Here is a 15,783-nt window from a genome sequence, read left to right as displayed (position 1 = left end):
CAAAGATGTTACTTTAACTATTTTTAGCTATTGGTCCTGTATGTTCGAGGTAAGAAGCTTTAGTAATATTTCTTATTGCGCGTTTTTGAAGGAGTTGTAACTTTGTAATGTTTTCTGCTGTCGTTGTTGCCCATACTAGCAAGTTGTTCAGAATAGACGAAAACAGTGAATTATAAGGAATAATGTTAATAGTAAGTGGACATACACGGAAATGTCGGCGTAGAGAACCTATTGTGCGTGATAATTTATTGACTAAATATTCTATGTGAACGTCCCATGTCATGTGCTCTGAGAAGTACACCCCTAACGTCTTCACAGAGTGAAGATTCCGGCCATTCGCGAGTGTTGCTACAATCTTCCAGGTTATGCTAGGCACCGCCTGAGACTCTATCTAGCTGTTTCTTCGCCGACCTTAATTTCAGTCATAATAATGGGAATTCGGCGTGACACAGATAAGACAGAGGACACCTCGGGAACTGCTGATTGCTGAGATCGACGACACCTGAGCAAGCTTGTTGCTATCGTCGTCGCCGAGTACTTAGTACTTTTGTGGGCGAGCCCCCGCCGACGTTCTCCAGAAAGAGAACGACGGCAACACCGTCTTGGACAGGTAAGCGCCAGCAGTTTCGTGAAACAGCAGCGATCAGACACTGAACTGAAAGACCTCGCCGATTACTGGAATACAAGACACTTTTGGATGTGTTCAGGCTTCATTTTGGTGTTTAGTGTTGAGCTTTGGCGCTGAGTTTTGGTGTTGAGTTTTTTTGGTTGTTGAAGTGTTGTTTGGTGTTGAGGTGTTTAATCTTGGTGTTGAGCCGCCGGCCTGAACTAGCTCGCTGCCGCTGTGTGACTTCTGCTCGGGGACTTCTGCTAAGATCTGGTCTCGTGACAATATGACCAAGATGAATTAGCTGAGGTAGAGGCTTTAGACTGTCGTTCCGGTGATCGGAAAGCGCCATATCGTACGTTACCACAAAATAAAGAGGCCACAAATATTGTCCGTTATAACTGCCGTCCGACATTCAGTCAAACGAGATTGAGCAACTTTATTCGCACCATACTTCCGCAATAGCGTAGTTTCTGTTGACGTAATTAGGGCAGCTACAACGGATTACTCGTCCATGGTATCAACAATCCGGTTAAAACGATGACAATGCTGTGAACTGGGCCTCACTACTGGTTGTGTTTTCAGACACGAGTATAGTTGAGCGCCATGAGAAATCCGTTTTGCACCCCGTCGAGATCCAATCGCATCAGGAAGCAGAACACGTTAGCGTCCTTTCACCGCGGGAAACCAGAAGGAACGCTTTCGGCACGTCCACTGCATGTCATGGCCGAATGTACGGCTGCTGCCCAACGTGAATCCTTTGTTGCACGCTTTTTACTACAGTGTACAAATTTCTATGATATTTAGAGCAAGGTAAGTGCATTACAGATAACCATGTGCATAATGGTTACAACAGGGGACAAAAAAGCTTTGTTTCTACCGCTCGAGATAGCGCCCCGATATCGCCGATGTTTGAGAACGTAGTTTCTATAATGGCAGCGTCCTGATCGAACGGACAGATGTCGTCCATATCCAATAACTTTTTTATAACTAACCTCAACCTATAATTTGAGGCTTTTAATTATGTAAATACGATAAAAGAGGCACACAGAAACAAGAGCTATATATACTGTGGCTGAGTAAAGCGGAGATGATTTTTCATAACAACTTTTGTAAAATGTCTACGACAGAGGACACCATGCATGGCAGAATAAAACGGCCGTACAAACCATGACCCATATTTCGAGTTTTCCTCGTTATCGAAAGTGTCGTTATATTGGTGGAAACGCCGGAACAGGACGTGTCCACAATGGAACCAGAAGTAATGGCCACGTCCTGTGTAGGCGTTTTCACCAATAAGATGACTCGAAGCTCGGGAGATAGCAAAACATTCGATAACGAAGCAAACTCAGAATACGATCAGATGTAAGCATCTTCAGTGCTCCGTCACTTATAACATCACACGCATGGTTTCTGATGTTTTTTGTTTCACTTTCTGTTATGCACTATTGCTCAGGTCTCAATGTAATGCCGCGGCCTGCAATAAGAAATTGTTATCTGATAACGAAGTCGAAGAAATGTCTGACGTTCTTTTCTCAAAGATTTAGCGGTTATCAATGCATGACTATTTTGCCACCTTTTATTAGCAGAGAGCACCATCCAACTATCCAGCATATTTCAAGCTATCAATGGGACAGGGCTGATAAAATCTCAATCAATGGCCACAGCTGACGAAGCCAATCTTTCTGTGCACCTAGAAGCAGCTTCTGCCGGAGTGAACCATAGGTTACCGGCGAAATCAAGCACTGTTTGCAACGATGTTCATCTTGTTTGTGTCATTTTCGCTGTCAAGTGGCATATAATGTTCAATGACATGAGATCAGCAACCGCAAGAGCAAGACTGCGCCTCTCTGCAGAAGGTGCAAGATGTACATGTGTTAGTGGCAAAAGTTGGTTTTATAAGGCAGAGTAACACCGCAACTAGCATATTGTATTCAAGTTTTCATGTGAGCAGCAGCAAAACTTGACTGCTTAATAAAAAACGCTAGTCTGAACTTCCGCCCCGGAGTTCAGGTGCATGATTTCCACTGTAGTGGACATTCTATATCTTATGAAATAAGCTCTTTAAAAAAAGCAAAAAACATTTCTTGCGCTTTTCTGGATGTACAAAGAGAGAAAACCCCCAAAATTCGCACTTTGCACACGTAATCTTTTATCATGCAACCAAGGGTTAAGATGGTATTACCCACGAAAACAGATTCATCTATAAATTTTTGAAAAACTACCATGCCTCTCCCCTTTCAGAGTGGAATGGGAAGAGGCGGGAACTAAAGGCAATAGATACTGTACTCTGTGTAACAAGTGTCGATGAAAAAACACTTCAACGGTCCTGTATTACATTGTGGCGTACTGCCCATCCTGACGCCCAGAAAAAATTAAAATAGAGGGTCATGTATGCAACAACAGCATTTGTTAAACCCCAGTGAACACATTAGTGGTCTTAACGATGCAGCCTACTGGAGGTTTTCTGGAGGACAAAAGGAAGCGATACTTGATTCAGACATACAGTCGCTATGCGAAGTATATTGTACGCCCCCTTTCTAGTAGAGCATAGCATGACGTACAATTTCGGAGCGTATCGGAAACTTTGCGCAGGGTCTAATTCAAATCGGCTATAAAGGTATAACAAATAATCATACACATTTGGCGATCACTACGTAAACGGATAAAACTCTGGAATAGTCGAAAGCAATCAATCACACAATTTAAATCAACCAATCTAATTTTTGAACGCAATTTAGATATTTAGCGTGCTTTACCTCTGTTTAGCTGTTATTTTAGTTTTTTTTTAAGCATTTAGAGGGTGCATGTAACACACATCGTTTCTGTTCATTTGTTGCCTGCCACTACGCTCCTCCGAGAATGAGTAAACAATGTGCATCAAAGCTGCGACTACGTAAAATAAATTGTTTTGAAACTGGCGTGAGGATTGTTATTCTGCGCCACCTATGTGCGTTTGGTACAGGTAGCTAGACAATAAGTGAACGTAACGACATCGGTCGAAACGCTGAAAGAGGTTTATGCTCGGCCGAGCTACAACAACACGGTGAAAGCAAGAAGACGCCTGCGCGCGCACACCTCGCACGACGGCAGTTGAAGTGACTTGCCGCGTTGCTTCGAACAGTACTGTCTTCTTGAAGGCATTGCTCCGGAAATGCTGCCCCCCCCCCCCCCCTCCCTTTCCATGTTAGGGTACGTCGCCAGAGGCGGAATTGGAACATTTAGTACAAATGCTGGCTTCGTTTCTTCAAAAGAGCACATTAGCATGTCACCTGGTGGTTCTGATGGTGTCAGCTCAAGCTTTCCTAAAAACCATCTAACATAATCTGCTTACTTTATGAGAGAGAGACTACCTATACGAGGGAGACAGGAAAATTAATTTTGATTGCAAAGGACGTTAGGTTGGGAAGTGTGGAGCGGAGAACAAAAAGGTGGCTAGGTCAGGAATCATTCGGATTCGATTCCTGCATTGTAAGAGTGTCTTCTCTTCTCTAGGCAATCCCTTGTACGTCTTCTTGTTTGAAATGCACGCAAAACCGTTAGGTTAGTCGTGTATTGGGGACAAAGGACGAGCACAGTACCATTCGTTTGTCTATCTCTTTTGACCTCGTCCCTTTTTTTTTTTTTGTCCTCGTCCTTCGCACTGTATTCTTTCGTCGATCATGAACAAACTAGTCCGAACAAGATTTATTGAAAGTATTCCTGAAACGCTTCCCACAGCCTCTGGCGCATGCTGTGTCCATCTTGCGGCGCTCTTTGGTCCAGAGTCTGTCGCTCCATGCAGAGGTAGATTTTGTTTTGCCGACCATAATTTACACTGTACGATCACATTGTATCTGACCTTTTCAACGCAGTCGGTCAGGAGCTCCCGTGTCTACCACGCACCGGAGACGGGCTCTGAACACATAGATCCGCTCTGAGGAACCAAATATTCAGTAACGGCTTCGGGAACGTGGTATGCCCTTGCCCTTTTTACGTAGACTAGCACTCGGGTCCATCTAGAAATGAAATCATCACCACCTTAGCGGTGCACGACCTTCGCTTGTAGCCGGAAAGAGGACGTAACGCAATGGTAGTAGGTTCGTACCATAAAGTAACGGATATAACGGTTGCGGGTGCTTGCAGGGCATGAGTGCTTTTTTGCATCCGGGTGTTTCTTCGCGGTATGCCGATGCCTACCACTGCCGACATTACTATAGAGTGCTTGGTTATAAAATGAAGTTAACGTACCATTGATATCAGCCGTTTACACTTGCATACTTTAATAGCACCAACAAAATTATTTTACGTGGACGTCTCAGGTTAGGTTAAACCGCCATGCACATTCATAAAGTGGTCATGGAGTCATTTGCGGTATGACGCTGAGGGCTCGTTTTGAGAGACAGGGAATAAGTGACTCATTTAAACCTCCAATTTTCTTAGGTGCACAGGTGTCGCTTGCTGTCAAAAAGCATCCATACAGGTAGAAAAGGGAAGGTCATAGATCTTTTTTATGGGGAAATAATTTTCAAGTAATTGTTTTTTTTTCTTTGCAAAGAGACCGAGCAACATGCGCAACCTAAAAGCATTGTAAATAACCTATAATAACATAATCTGCGATAACCAGTGCAGCCGAGGCTTGGTTATGCACAAGAAATTACTGACTGGTTTGGGAGGAGGAAGAGGAGAAATGTATTCGAGGCTAGCATTCAAGGCCATTATATTAAGTTCCGTGGTAAACAGCGCTTCCACAATAAAACCTATTTTCAACTCTGCGAGGCCAAGTCAACGCGTTACTGCAGGAAATTTAGGCAGGTAGCAAGAAAAAGAAAGGGAGTTAATCGTAGAACTACGATAGTGGAAAATAAGTTCCCTCTGAGAGCCGGAAGAGCGAGTTATAATTCGGCGTTATTTTTCAGATATTGGTTGCCGCAAAGAAAGCGCATGAATTGTGCGGATGATATGGTGGTCCGGTTTTAGCAAGCAATATTGTTCAATTAAGGACAGGCCTTTTCCTATAGTTATAAAATCTCAATGGGTAAATTTTACTGATCTGGCCCAATTACTTGCGAGCTATGTATAGCAGGAAAACACCCGCAGGCATCTCAGTATGGTGAGGTTATAAAATGTATTGTGTCTGCATCACCGAATGCCTCAACCCTCGCGGGCAGCGTTTGTAACAAGTGCTCATTTTAAAGGTTTTGTTTAAGGCTCTTCGATGATTCACTAGGCCACAACCTCGAAAAATCTCATTCACTTGCCCTATGCCAAACAAACTGACAGAGTTCAGCAGTCATATATTACAAGCATTCATAATGACGTGGCATAATGAGGCATGGTGTGGTTTGGCATGGTATGGTGTGTTGTGATATGGTATGACATGGTGTGGTATGGTATCTCAAATATGGAATGCAATGGTTAGTATATAAGGTTAAACATTGTAAAGCTAACGGAAATATATAATAAACGCCATAATTAAAGGGTCTAGTTATTTTCATAAACTGAGGTTCTTTAACGTTCACTGACATGACCTGTTGCACAGGCGTCAGTGCCTTTCACCACAACCTTAACTCGTACAGTGCTGCTGAAGTCACTACCACCTTCACGGGCTTTGAAACCGAGTGCACAATCCACTTGGCTAACGCGTCACGAGATGCATATTATTAATTCGCACATTTTTAATTATTTACAGTTTGTTGCTCGAAAAATACGTAATTTGCAAACGTCGGAGTGATGCGATTCAATGGCTACCCAGGATGCATGATTCAGCAAGTGGTAAGTCCGCAGTAGTGCAGGGAATACTCGAAGTAAAGCTTTTATTTAAAAATTTCCTTGAGGACACTATGCGAGAAACGTCTTCTCCTGACCAGCCGTACTCAGACGATACGACGACGATGACGAAAGCCTCTTCTGTTTGCGGTTGCCTTGGGGACCATCTTCAAGGAGAATATCGAAGCTTCTTCGAAAACACACTGTCCAGACTGTCACAGCACACATTCGTGCACCCTAACACACAAAGACAAATATCTATCCCTTGAGGCCGTGACCACCGTACTTCAGGCTTCCTCCGTATCCAAGGCCTCCACCAAATCCGAGTCCACCACCGTAGCCTCCGAGGCCGCTGTGGGCCACGATGGCACCTCCTCCGTGAACCTTGTCCACGTGGTGAATCGTTCTGACGACAAATACAGGTCCGGCCACAGCTTTGGAGAAGCCAGGACCGCCACGCAGTAGCGTCACACTGCTTCCCACTCCAACACCTCCACCGTATCCGAGGCCACCACCGTATCCGAGGCCACCACCGTAACCAAGGCCACCGCCGTAGCCAACTCCGTATCCACCTCCGTAGCCTCCCAGTCCGCCGGCAATGGCGGAAACAACGAGAGCAGATACGAAGAGGGAGATTGCCTGTGTAGAGAGAGTAATTCTGTATTTAGTAATAATTTGACAAAACAGCCTCTGAGAATTTAGATGTATATCAAGCAGAATATAGGCTGTAAAAACTAATAGTCGCACTGTGTTGGTTAAAGACAATATAGCAACATTTTAAACAGTTGAAAACTAGATCGATAACGCATGTTTCGGCATATTTTTTAAGGTTCATTAGATGGGCACAGCATGCCATTGTCTCTAAACATGTTATGGTTGCGGTCAGTTCTTTCTCCCCTTGCACGTCAGCTCCAGAGCTTTAGGAATGGTTAGCTGAATTTGTTCTACATACCAAAATATGGATATAAAAATATGAGAAATTTACCGGCCAATTTGCTTTTGCTAATATATCCAAAAATTCGAACGCTGCACGCCAGATTTACTCCGGATATTTCAAAGTCGCTGAACTGTGATGTGTTTGGAGTCAGCAAGCAATATCGCGAGTTAATTTACTCGGCCCCTTGTTTGAGACTTTATCCAGGTTATTAGAATATACAGGTTCAATACATGTGATGGAGAATAGGTTCCGAAAACCATGCACTTGTTTTGTGAATAATAAATCATGCATTCATACATTTCATTAGTTTAGCTCCACCTAACGATTTTTTACATTTCAAAAAATAGCCTTATCCATAATGCATATTTTAAGGTTGAGTATTTCAGCTTAAAGGTGCAGAGGAGAAATATTTATACGTCGATTTAGACACTGTCTTAGTTTATAATTTGTGGCGATGTCCGCTTCTTTAAAGTTCGGGCAAGCCGTGATTTTATTATTTCAAGTAAGTGTCGGAATTCTTACATCGCCCACTATAACTGGCCTTCGGCAACGTTGGAACACAGTTTCCAGCAAATTAGCATAAGCTCGAGATCGAAGAGTATTTACCTATTCGTATAAGCTAAGGAAATATCCTACGTCCTTTGCAATGTATTTTATGATGGCAGACGAAGGAGGACAGCTTTCTAGCACCATTTTCTGCAGAATATTTTGATACGTCCGACCTAAATTAAGACAATGCGGTCGAATACGTTTTATGAACTAAGTCTTAACTCAAATGTATACGCTTCAAAATACTCCGGTTACAAAAGCAAGGTAAAGCGTACCACTGGCTTCATGGTGAAGTTGTTGAGCGCTGCTTGCTCACGATGCTATGATATCTGGCAGTGGGCCGGCGGTTGCTTATATACCCATACCCTTCCTCAGATCTTTTTTTTTTTTTCTACTTGCGTCTTTGTGCGGTACTAGCCAGGGAAGGAGGCCGTTTTCCCGGTGTTAGAGCTGCCGAAGAATTCGGAGGGAAATTAGCCAACTTTCTTTCTCGCCCGAATATTCGGAGGAGAGAGTATATAGAGCAGCTACGAACTGGATGGGGTACGCGTCTTTTTGCATCTTGTGTAACCTAACGGAAATTTGGGGGCTTTTACTCTGTTTTCAAGCCTGTAAAACAGATACACGTTCCCACACTGGAGCTAAATATTCATTTTAGTTTCACACAGTTGATGCAAATATGCAGTTAAAACATCTAAATTTAGTTCTTGCGGATAATTTTGTTTAACATATTGATTATGCATTCAAGGTTGATATAAAACTAGGATCCCCTGATAATAGCGATAACGAAGCAATTAGGGAGCCAATAGTTAGAGGTTATAAATAAGGCGAATAGCACCGTGGCTTGATGGCAAGCTAATTGTTAATGCAGCGTCAGACGGAAAAAGCAGGAAAGAAATAAGGGATAAAACAAAGCACTAGCAATTACTGGAAAAAGAATAATAAATTACAAGTTTATAAGGTACGTAAGGCAAAAAGGAAGCAACGGCATACTCTACGGAGGGATTTAGTAGAAGCATCAGCAAAAGACAATGACATTGTAGTATAGAGTGTCGCATGATCCAGTAATGATGTCAGGATATCTCCCGTCATTAAATAACCGCAGCGACAGAAAAGGGTTACAATTAAAGTTGAATAAGTGAAGGCCTTGTTTGAAAGAAGTGGTGTACTTTTTGTGAGCCCCTCAATTATACCGATGGTGATCATAAAGAAATAAGCTTATAATTAGAAAAAAAAAAACACTTTTGCTAGGGCTTTACTAGATAAAGCCCGAAAAACTACAGCACGCATTCACAAATGTTCGCGCGAAAAGTATATTACATTACTATAGGAATTACACTCATGGGCAGGCTCAGGTCACAACAATTCCCTAATAGGCCAGTTTTGATTCTTGCTAGCGTGCATTGGAAGGCTCTTCCGGATTTTTAGAACACAGCGGGATCTAAGCGAACGTTTAGGAGAGCACACGAATTACTGCTGTGGAGCTTGAGCTGATATTTTCATTGTTAATCTCGCATCATACACACAAATCGTTTTTAACTGCAATGCGTCCCTGGACTTTAGAATTTATCGACACCAAAATTATTTCGTTAACCTTTATCACGAGATTGTATTTATTTACACTCAAAGTACTTAAACAAGAAGTTTAATCGTTCTTCTTTAACATTTTTATTTATAAAGGCGCTTTGTTTTACCCGCCGCCCTCTGTGAAGGGTTCAGCATCTACAACTTCAGAAGGCTCGCCCATTCAGCAGCCTGTCTCCAATGTGGGGCTTGCAGTGAAGGGTTATCAAATGGAGGAAAGTGTGCGGGTCCGAGTCGTAAGACGAAGTGTCCTCTGGAAAGTGTAATCATACCCGCGTTCAAAGATTCATTTGCTGACTCATCGCCATTGGTTGAGGGGTTAAGGTCCTGACGTTCCCTGCGAGAAACGAGTGCTCTGCCGGTCTTGTTAAGTCTTTGTAGGTGACGGTCAAGGTAATTTCTCAGCCAGTGAGCACTGGGCCCGTACACTTCTGGAGCCTTAAACGTTTGCAGGAATATTTACAAAAAAGGAACAAGTTTGTGCTAAAACAGTACGCACCGAGATTCATATAACTCCCCGTCGAGAGAGCTAAAAGGAGAGAATCACTTTATTTTTTTCAATGTAGCGAGACTTGCCATTCTGTAGCGAGGTATCGCAGGAACCCGACATTCCATGAATTTGGTGTTCTCCCGCATATCGTCCGCTAGTGCAGTGCAGTCTGAAAGATGACGTCGCTTTATTCGGTAATTAAGTAACGTTTTAATATTAATTCCATCAATCATGGGAAACTTAACCTTCAATTCTGCACGCTCGAGTCATTGAAACCAGGAGGATGATAAATTTTTCGACCACCCATTAACGCTAAATCTTTTTTCCTGTCGTCATCATAAGCGCTGCGTTTATCCCTAATGTGGAGCTATTATTAACGCTGTTATCTCTGTTCCAATGGCAGTCGCGTGAGGGATACATCCGTTACATATTTTTAAGTTTAGCGCCAATGTTAAATGGGTATACATAACTACGGCGTGGAGAAAAATTCAATCAACTTACTTTTTCTTCCTGATAATACGTTTCCTATTGACTCGAACCGGCGCCCATAGTCCTGTATTCACCCAAATCATAAATAGGAAATTATTAAAAGCCCTTCGGGAGAAAGCCTGATGCCATTGAAGTGCCTTCCAAAACCCATCTACCACAATGACTTGAATGAAATATTTGAAGAATACACAAAATGCAGTAATTATAGCCAACTACTACCTGCAACGGCTTCCAAGTGGCACAGTGGACAAAATAAAATGAAAATCAAACTTCTTTACCTCAATGTTTTGAGATGAACGACCGTCGAAATAAAGGCTGCTTAATGCAGCCCATTAGATATTGTCGCAAACCATTCAAATATTTATGTGTCCTTTTTCAACAGCCGCCGGCATGCAGCCTTATTACTGTGATTCAAGCGCATGGATTGATTCTGTATGCTTTGTTTGTTCATGCTCGTTGTCCCAAGACGCAGCTTTATCGTTTTCTTTGTCGCGGAAGGTTGGTCGCGACGTTTCTAGAAGATTCCGGCCACACGCGAGTGTTGCTACAATCTTCCATGTTATGCTAGGCACCGCCTGTGACTCTATTTAGCTGTGTCTTCGCTGACTTTAAATTCAGCCATAATAACGGGAATTCAGCGTGACACAGATTAGAAAGACGACAACTCGGGAACCGCTTATTGGTGAGATCGACGACAGCCAAGCAAGCTTGTTGCTATCGCCTCCACCGAGCACTTAGTATTATTTTGGACTAGCCCCCGCCGGCGCTCCCCAGAGAGAGGGCGATGGCGACACCGTTTTGAGACAGGTAAGCGCCAGCAGTTTTGTGCAACAGCAGCGATCTGACACTGAGCTGAAAGACCTAGCCGATTACCTGGAATACAAGACCCTTCCTTCTGTGTTCAGGCTTCATTTTCGCGTTTTGTGTTGAGATTTGGTGTTGATTTGTTTTGGTTGTTGAGGTGTTGTTTGGTGTTGAGCCGCTGGCCGGACCTAGCTCGCTGCCGCTGTGTGACGTCTGCTCAGGGCTTCTGCTAAGACCTGGTCTCGTGACAATATGACCAAGGTGACTTAGCTCAGGTAGAGGCTTTAGAGTGTCGCTCCGGTTATCGGAAAACGCCATAGCGTATGCGTTATTTCAAAATAAAGAGGCCACAAATATTGTGCATTATACCTGCCGTCGGACATTCAGTCTGGCGAGATTGAAGAATTTTATTCGCGCCATACTTCCGCAACGGTGTTGTTTGTTGACTTAATTAAGGCAGAAACAACGGGTTATTCGTGCATGGTATAAACGTTCCGGTTAAAACAATGACAATACTTTGAACTGGGCTTCTCTACTGGTTGTGTTTTCAGACACGAGTTTAGTTGAGCGCCATGAGAAATGCGTTTTGCACCCCGTCGAGATCCAATCGCAACAAGAGGCTGAACACGTTAGCGTCCTTTCACCGTGAAAAACCAGAAGAATTGCTTTCGGCACATCCACTTCATGTCATGGCCGAATGAACGGCTGCTGCCCAACATTAACCGTTTGTTGCACGCTTTCCACTACCGTGTATACATTTCTATGATATTTAAAGCAAGGTTAGCGCATTACAGATACCCATGTGCATACTGGTTACAACAGGGGACAAAAAAGCTTTGTTTCTACCGCTCGAGATAGCGCCGCGATATTGCCGATGTTTGAGAACGTAGTTTCAATAATGGCTGCATCCTGATCGAACGGACAAGTGTCGTCCATATGCAATAATTGTTTTATAACTAGCCTTAGCCTATAATTTGAGGCTTTTAATTATGTAAATATGATAAAAGAGGCACACAGAGACAAGAGGTATAAATAGTGTGGCTGATTAAAGCGGAGATAATTTTTATAGCAACTTTTGTAAAATGTCTACTACAGTGGACACCATGCATGGCAGAATGAAACGACCGTACAAAACTTGGCCTATATTTCAAGTTTGCCTCGTTATCGAAAGTGTCGTTATCTTCATGACCTAGAGTAATCTTATTGGTGGAAATGCCGGAACAGGACGCGTCCACCATAGAACCAGAAGTAATGGCCACGTCCTGTGTAGGCGTTTTCACCAATAAGATGACTCGAAGCCCGGGAAATAGCAACACTTTCGATAACGACAAAAACTCGGAATACGATCCCATGTGAGCATCTTCAGTGCTCGGTCACTTAAAACATCACACGCATGGTTTCTGATGCTTGTTTGTTTGTTTGTTTGTTTTTTTTTCACTTTGTGTTACGCACTATGGATCGGGCCTCAATATAATGCGGTGGGCTGCAATAAGAAATTGGTATCTGATACCGAAGTTGACGAAAGGTATGACATTCTTTTCTCAAATACTTAGCGGTTATCAATGCATGCATCTTTTACCACCGTCTTACAGCAGAGTGCACCATCCAACTTTGTTATTTCAAGCTATTACTGGGACAGGCTGATAAAAACCCATTCGTAAGCCACAGTTGATGAAGCCGATCTTTTTTTGGACCTAGAAGCAGCTTCTACCGGATTGAACCAAAAGTTACCGGCGAAATCAAGCACTTTATGCAACGATGTGCGTGTTGTTTGTGTCATTTTCGCTGTCAATTGGCATATATTGCCTAATGACGTGAGATCAGCGAACGCAAGAGCAATGTCGTGCATCTCTACACAACGTGCAAGGTGTACATGTGTTAGTGGCAAAAGTTTTTGTTTTATAAGGCAGAGTAACACCGCATCTACCATATTGCATTCAAGTTTCCATGTGGGCAGCAGCAAATCTTGAGAGCTGAATAAAAAACACTAGTCTAAACTTCCCCCCCGGAGTTCAGGTGCATGATTTCCATTGTAGTGGACATTCTATATCTTATGAATTACGCTATTTAAAACTAGCAAAACTATTTTCTAGTGGTTTTCTGGATGCACAAAGACAGAAAACCACTAAAATTCGAACTTTTCACATCTAATATTTTACCCCGCCTGGGTGGCGCAGTGGTTAGAGCGCTCGACTACTGTGCCCAAGGACGCGGGCTAGAACCCTGGCCGCGGCGGCCGCGTTTTAGTGAAGGAGAAAAGCTAGGCGCCCGTGTGCTGTGCGATTTCAGTGCACGTTAAAGAACACCAGGCGGTCGAAATTTCCAGAGTCCTCCACTACGGCGTCTCTCATAGCCTGAGTCGCTTGGGACGTTAAACCCCAAAACCAAACCATACCAAACCAAACACGTAATCTTTTATCATGCAACAAAAGGTTAAGATGTTATTACCCACGATAACAGTTTCATCTATTAATTTTTGAAAAACTACCATGCCTCTCCCATTGCACAGTGCACTAGGAAGCGACAGCAGCTGAAGGCAATAGATACTATACTCTGTGTAGGAAGTGTCGATCAACAAACACTTCAACGCTCCTGTATTAGATTGTGGCGCACTGCCCTTCCTGACGCTCAGAAACCATGAAAATATAGGGTATCATGATATAGAATTTCGGAGCGTATCGGAAACTTTCCGCGGGGTCTAATTCAATTCGGTTATAATGCTATAACAAATGACTATATACATTTGGTGATCACGACGTAAACGAAGAAAACTCTGGAAACGTCGAAGAGCAATGAATCACACAGTGTAACTCAACCAATCTAATGTATGAACGAAACTTAGATACTTAGCGTGCTTTACCTATGTTTAGCTGTTATGTTGGTCGAATCCTTCTATGAGATTTGGAGGCGGCGTGTAACACATATCGTTTCTCTTCATCGGTTGCCTGCCACTACGTTCCTCCGAGAATGAGTAGACAATGTGCATCGAAGTTACCACTACGTAGAATAAATTGTTGCCAAACTGGCATGAGGATTTGTTTTCTCCTGTGCCACCTACGTGCGGCTGGTACAGGTGGCTATAGGAAGGAAATGGACATGACGACATCGGCGAAAACACGGAAAGAAATTGATTCTCGACCAAGGTACAACAACACGGTGAAAGCAAGAAGACGCCTGCGCGGGAGTACCTCCCATGACGGCAGTTGAAGTGACTTTCCGTGTTGCTTCAAACATTATTGTCTTCTTGAAGGCATTGCTCCGGAACATACTGCCCACCCTCTCTCTTGTTGAGGAACGTCGCCAGCGGCGGGATCGGAACATCTAGGACAAGTGCTAGCGAGGTGTCTTCAAGAGGGCACATCAACATGTCACCTGGTGGTTATGATGGTGTCAGCCCAAGCTTTTCTAAATAACATCTAACATAATCTGCTTATTTTATAAGAGAGAGACTACTTATACGAGATAAATAGGAAAATTAATTTTTGATTGGAAAAGACGCCAGGTTGGGAAGTGTGGAGCGGCGAACGAAAGGGTGGCTAGTTGAGGAATTATTCCGATTCTATTGGTGCATTGTAAGAGTGTCTGGTCTTCTCTAGGCATTATTTTGCACGTCTCATTGCGTGAAAAAAAAGCGCGAAAGCGTTTGGTTTGCCGTGTATTGCAAGCAGAGTACGAGCACTGTACCATTCGTTTGTTTATCCTTTTTGACTTCGTCCTTGCTTCGACTTTGTCCTTCGCGCTGTATTCTTTTGTATATCATGAACAGACTAGCCCGAACAAGAGTTGTTGAAAGTATTCGTGCAATGCTTCTGACAGCCTCTGGCTCATGCTGTGTCCATCTGGCGGCGCTCTTTGGTTCAGAGTCTTTCGCTCCGCGCAGAGGTAGATTATGCTTTGCAGACGATAATTTACACAGTACGATCCCATTGCATCTCAGCTGTTCAACGCAGTTGGTCAGGAGTTCCCGCGTCTACCACTCACCGGAGACGGACTCTCCGCACATACATCCGCTCTGAGTAACCAAATATTCAGTACGGCTTCGGGAACGTGGGATTCCGTCGCCCTTTTTACATAGACTAGCACTGGGATCCATATTGAAATGAAATCATTACCAGCTTAGCGGTGCGCGACCTTCACTTGTAACCGGAAATAGGACGTAACGGAACGGTCGTAAGTACGTGACATAAAGTAACTGATAAAACAGTCGTGGGTGCTTGGACAGCATGAGTGCTTTTTTGATGCCGGGTGTTTCTTCGCGGTATGCAGAGGCCTACCAATGCCTATGGAGTTTCCTATGGAGTGCTTCGCTATAAATTATGAAGAAAACGTACCATTGATGCCCGCCGTTTACACTTGCATACTTTGATAGCACCAAGAAAATAATTTTACGTGGATGTCTCAGGTTAGGCTAAATCGCCATGCACATTCATAAAGTGGTCATGGAGCCATTTGCGGCATGACGCAGAGGGCTCGTTTGGAGAGACAGGAAATAAGTGACTCATTTAAACCTTCAATTTTCTTAGGTGCACCGGTGTCGCTTGCAGTGAAAAAGCATCCATATAGGTAGAAAAGGGC

General features: G+C 43.4%; 1 protein-coding gene across 1 annotated transcript; it reads right to left on the bottom strand.

Annotated features, from left to right (window-relative positions):
- Positions 1-6,613: 6,613 nt before the first annotated feature.
- Positions 6,614-14,575, bottom strand: LOC146173118 (uncharacterized). The gene is made up of 2 exons (XM_084585133.1): positions 14,478-14,575; positions 6,614-7,013 (listed from the first exon to the last, which is right to left on the bottom strand). The coding sequence occupies exons 1-2, from the start codon at positions 14,573-14,575 to the stop codon at positions 6,614-6,616; spliced, it is 498 nt and encodes a 165-aa protein (XP_084441259.1).
- Positions 14,576-15,783: the final 1,208 nt, after the last annotated feature.

This window comes from Amblyomma maculatum, chromosome 11, assembly GCF_055883805.1.
Source record: "Amblyomma maculatum isolate TAMU_Amacu chromosome 11, ASM5588380v1, whole genome shotgun sequence".
NCBI classification, from domain to species: Eukaryota; Metazoa; Arthropoda; class Arachnida; order Ixodida; family Ixodidae; genus Amblyomma; species Amblyomma maculatum.
This window is presented reverse-complemented; position numbering and strand designations above follow the sequence as displayed.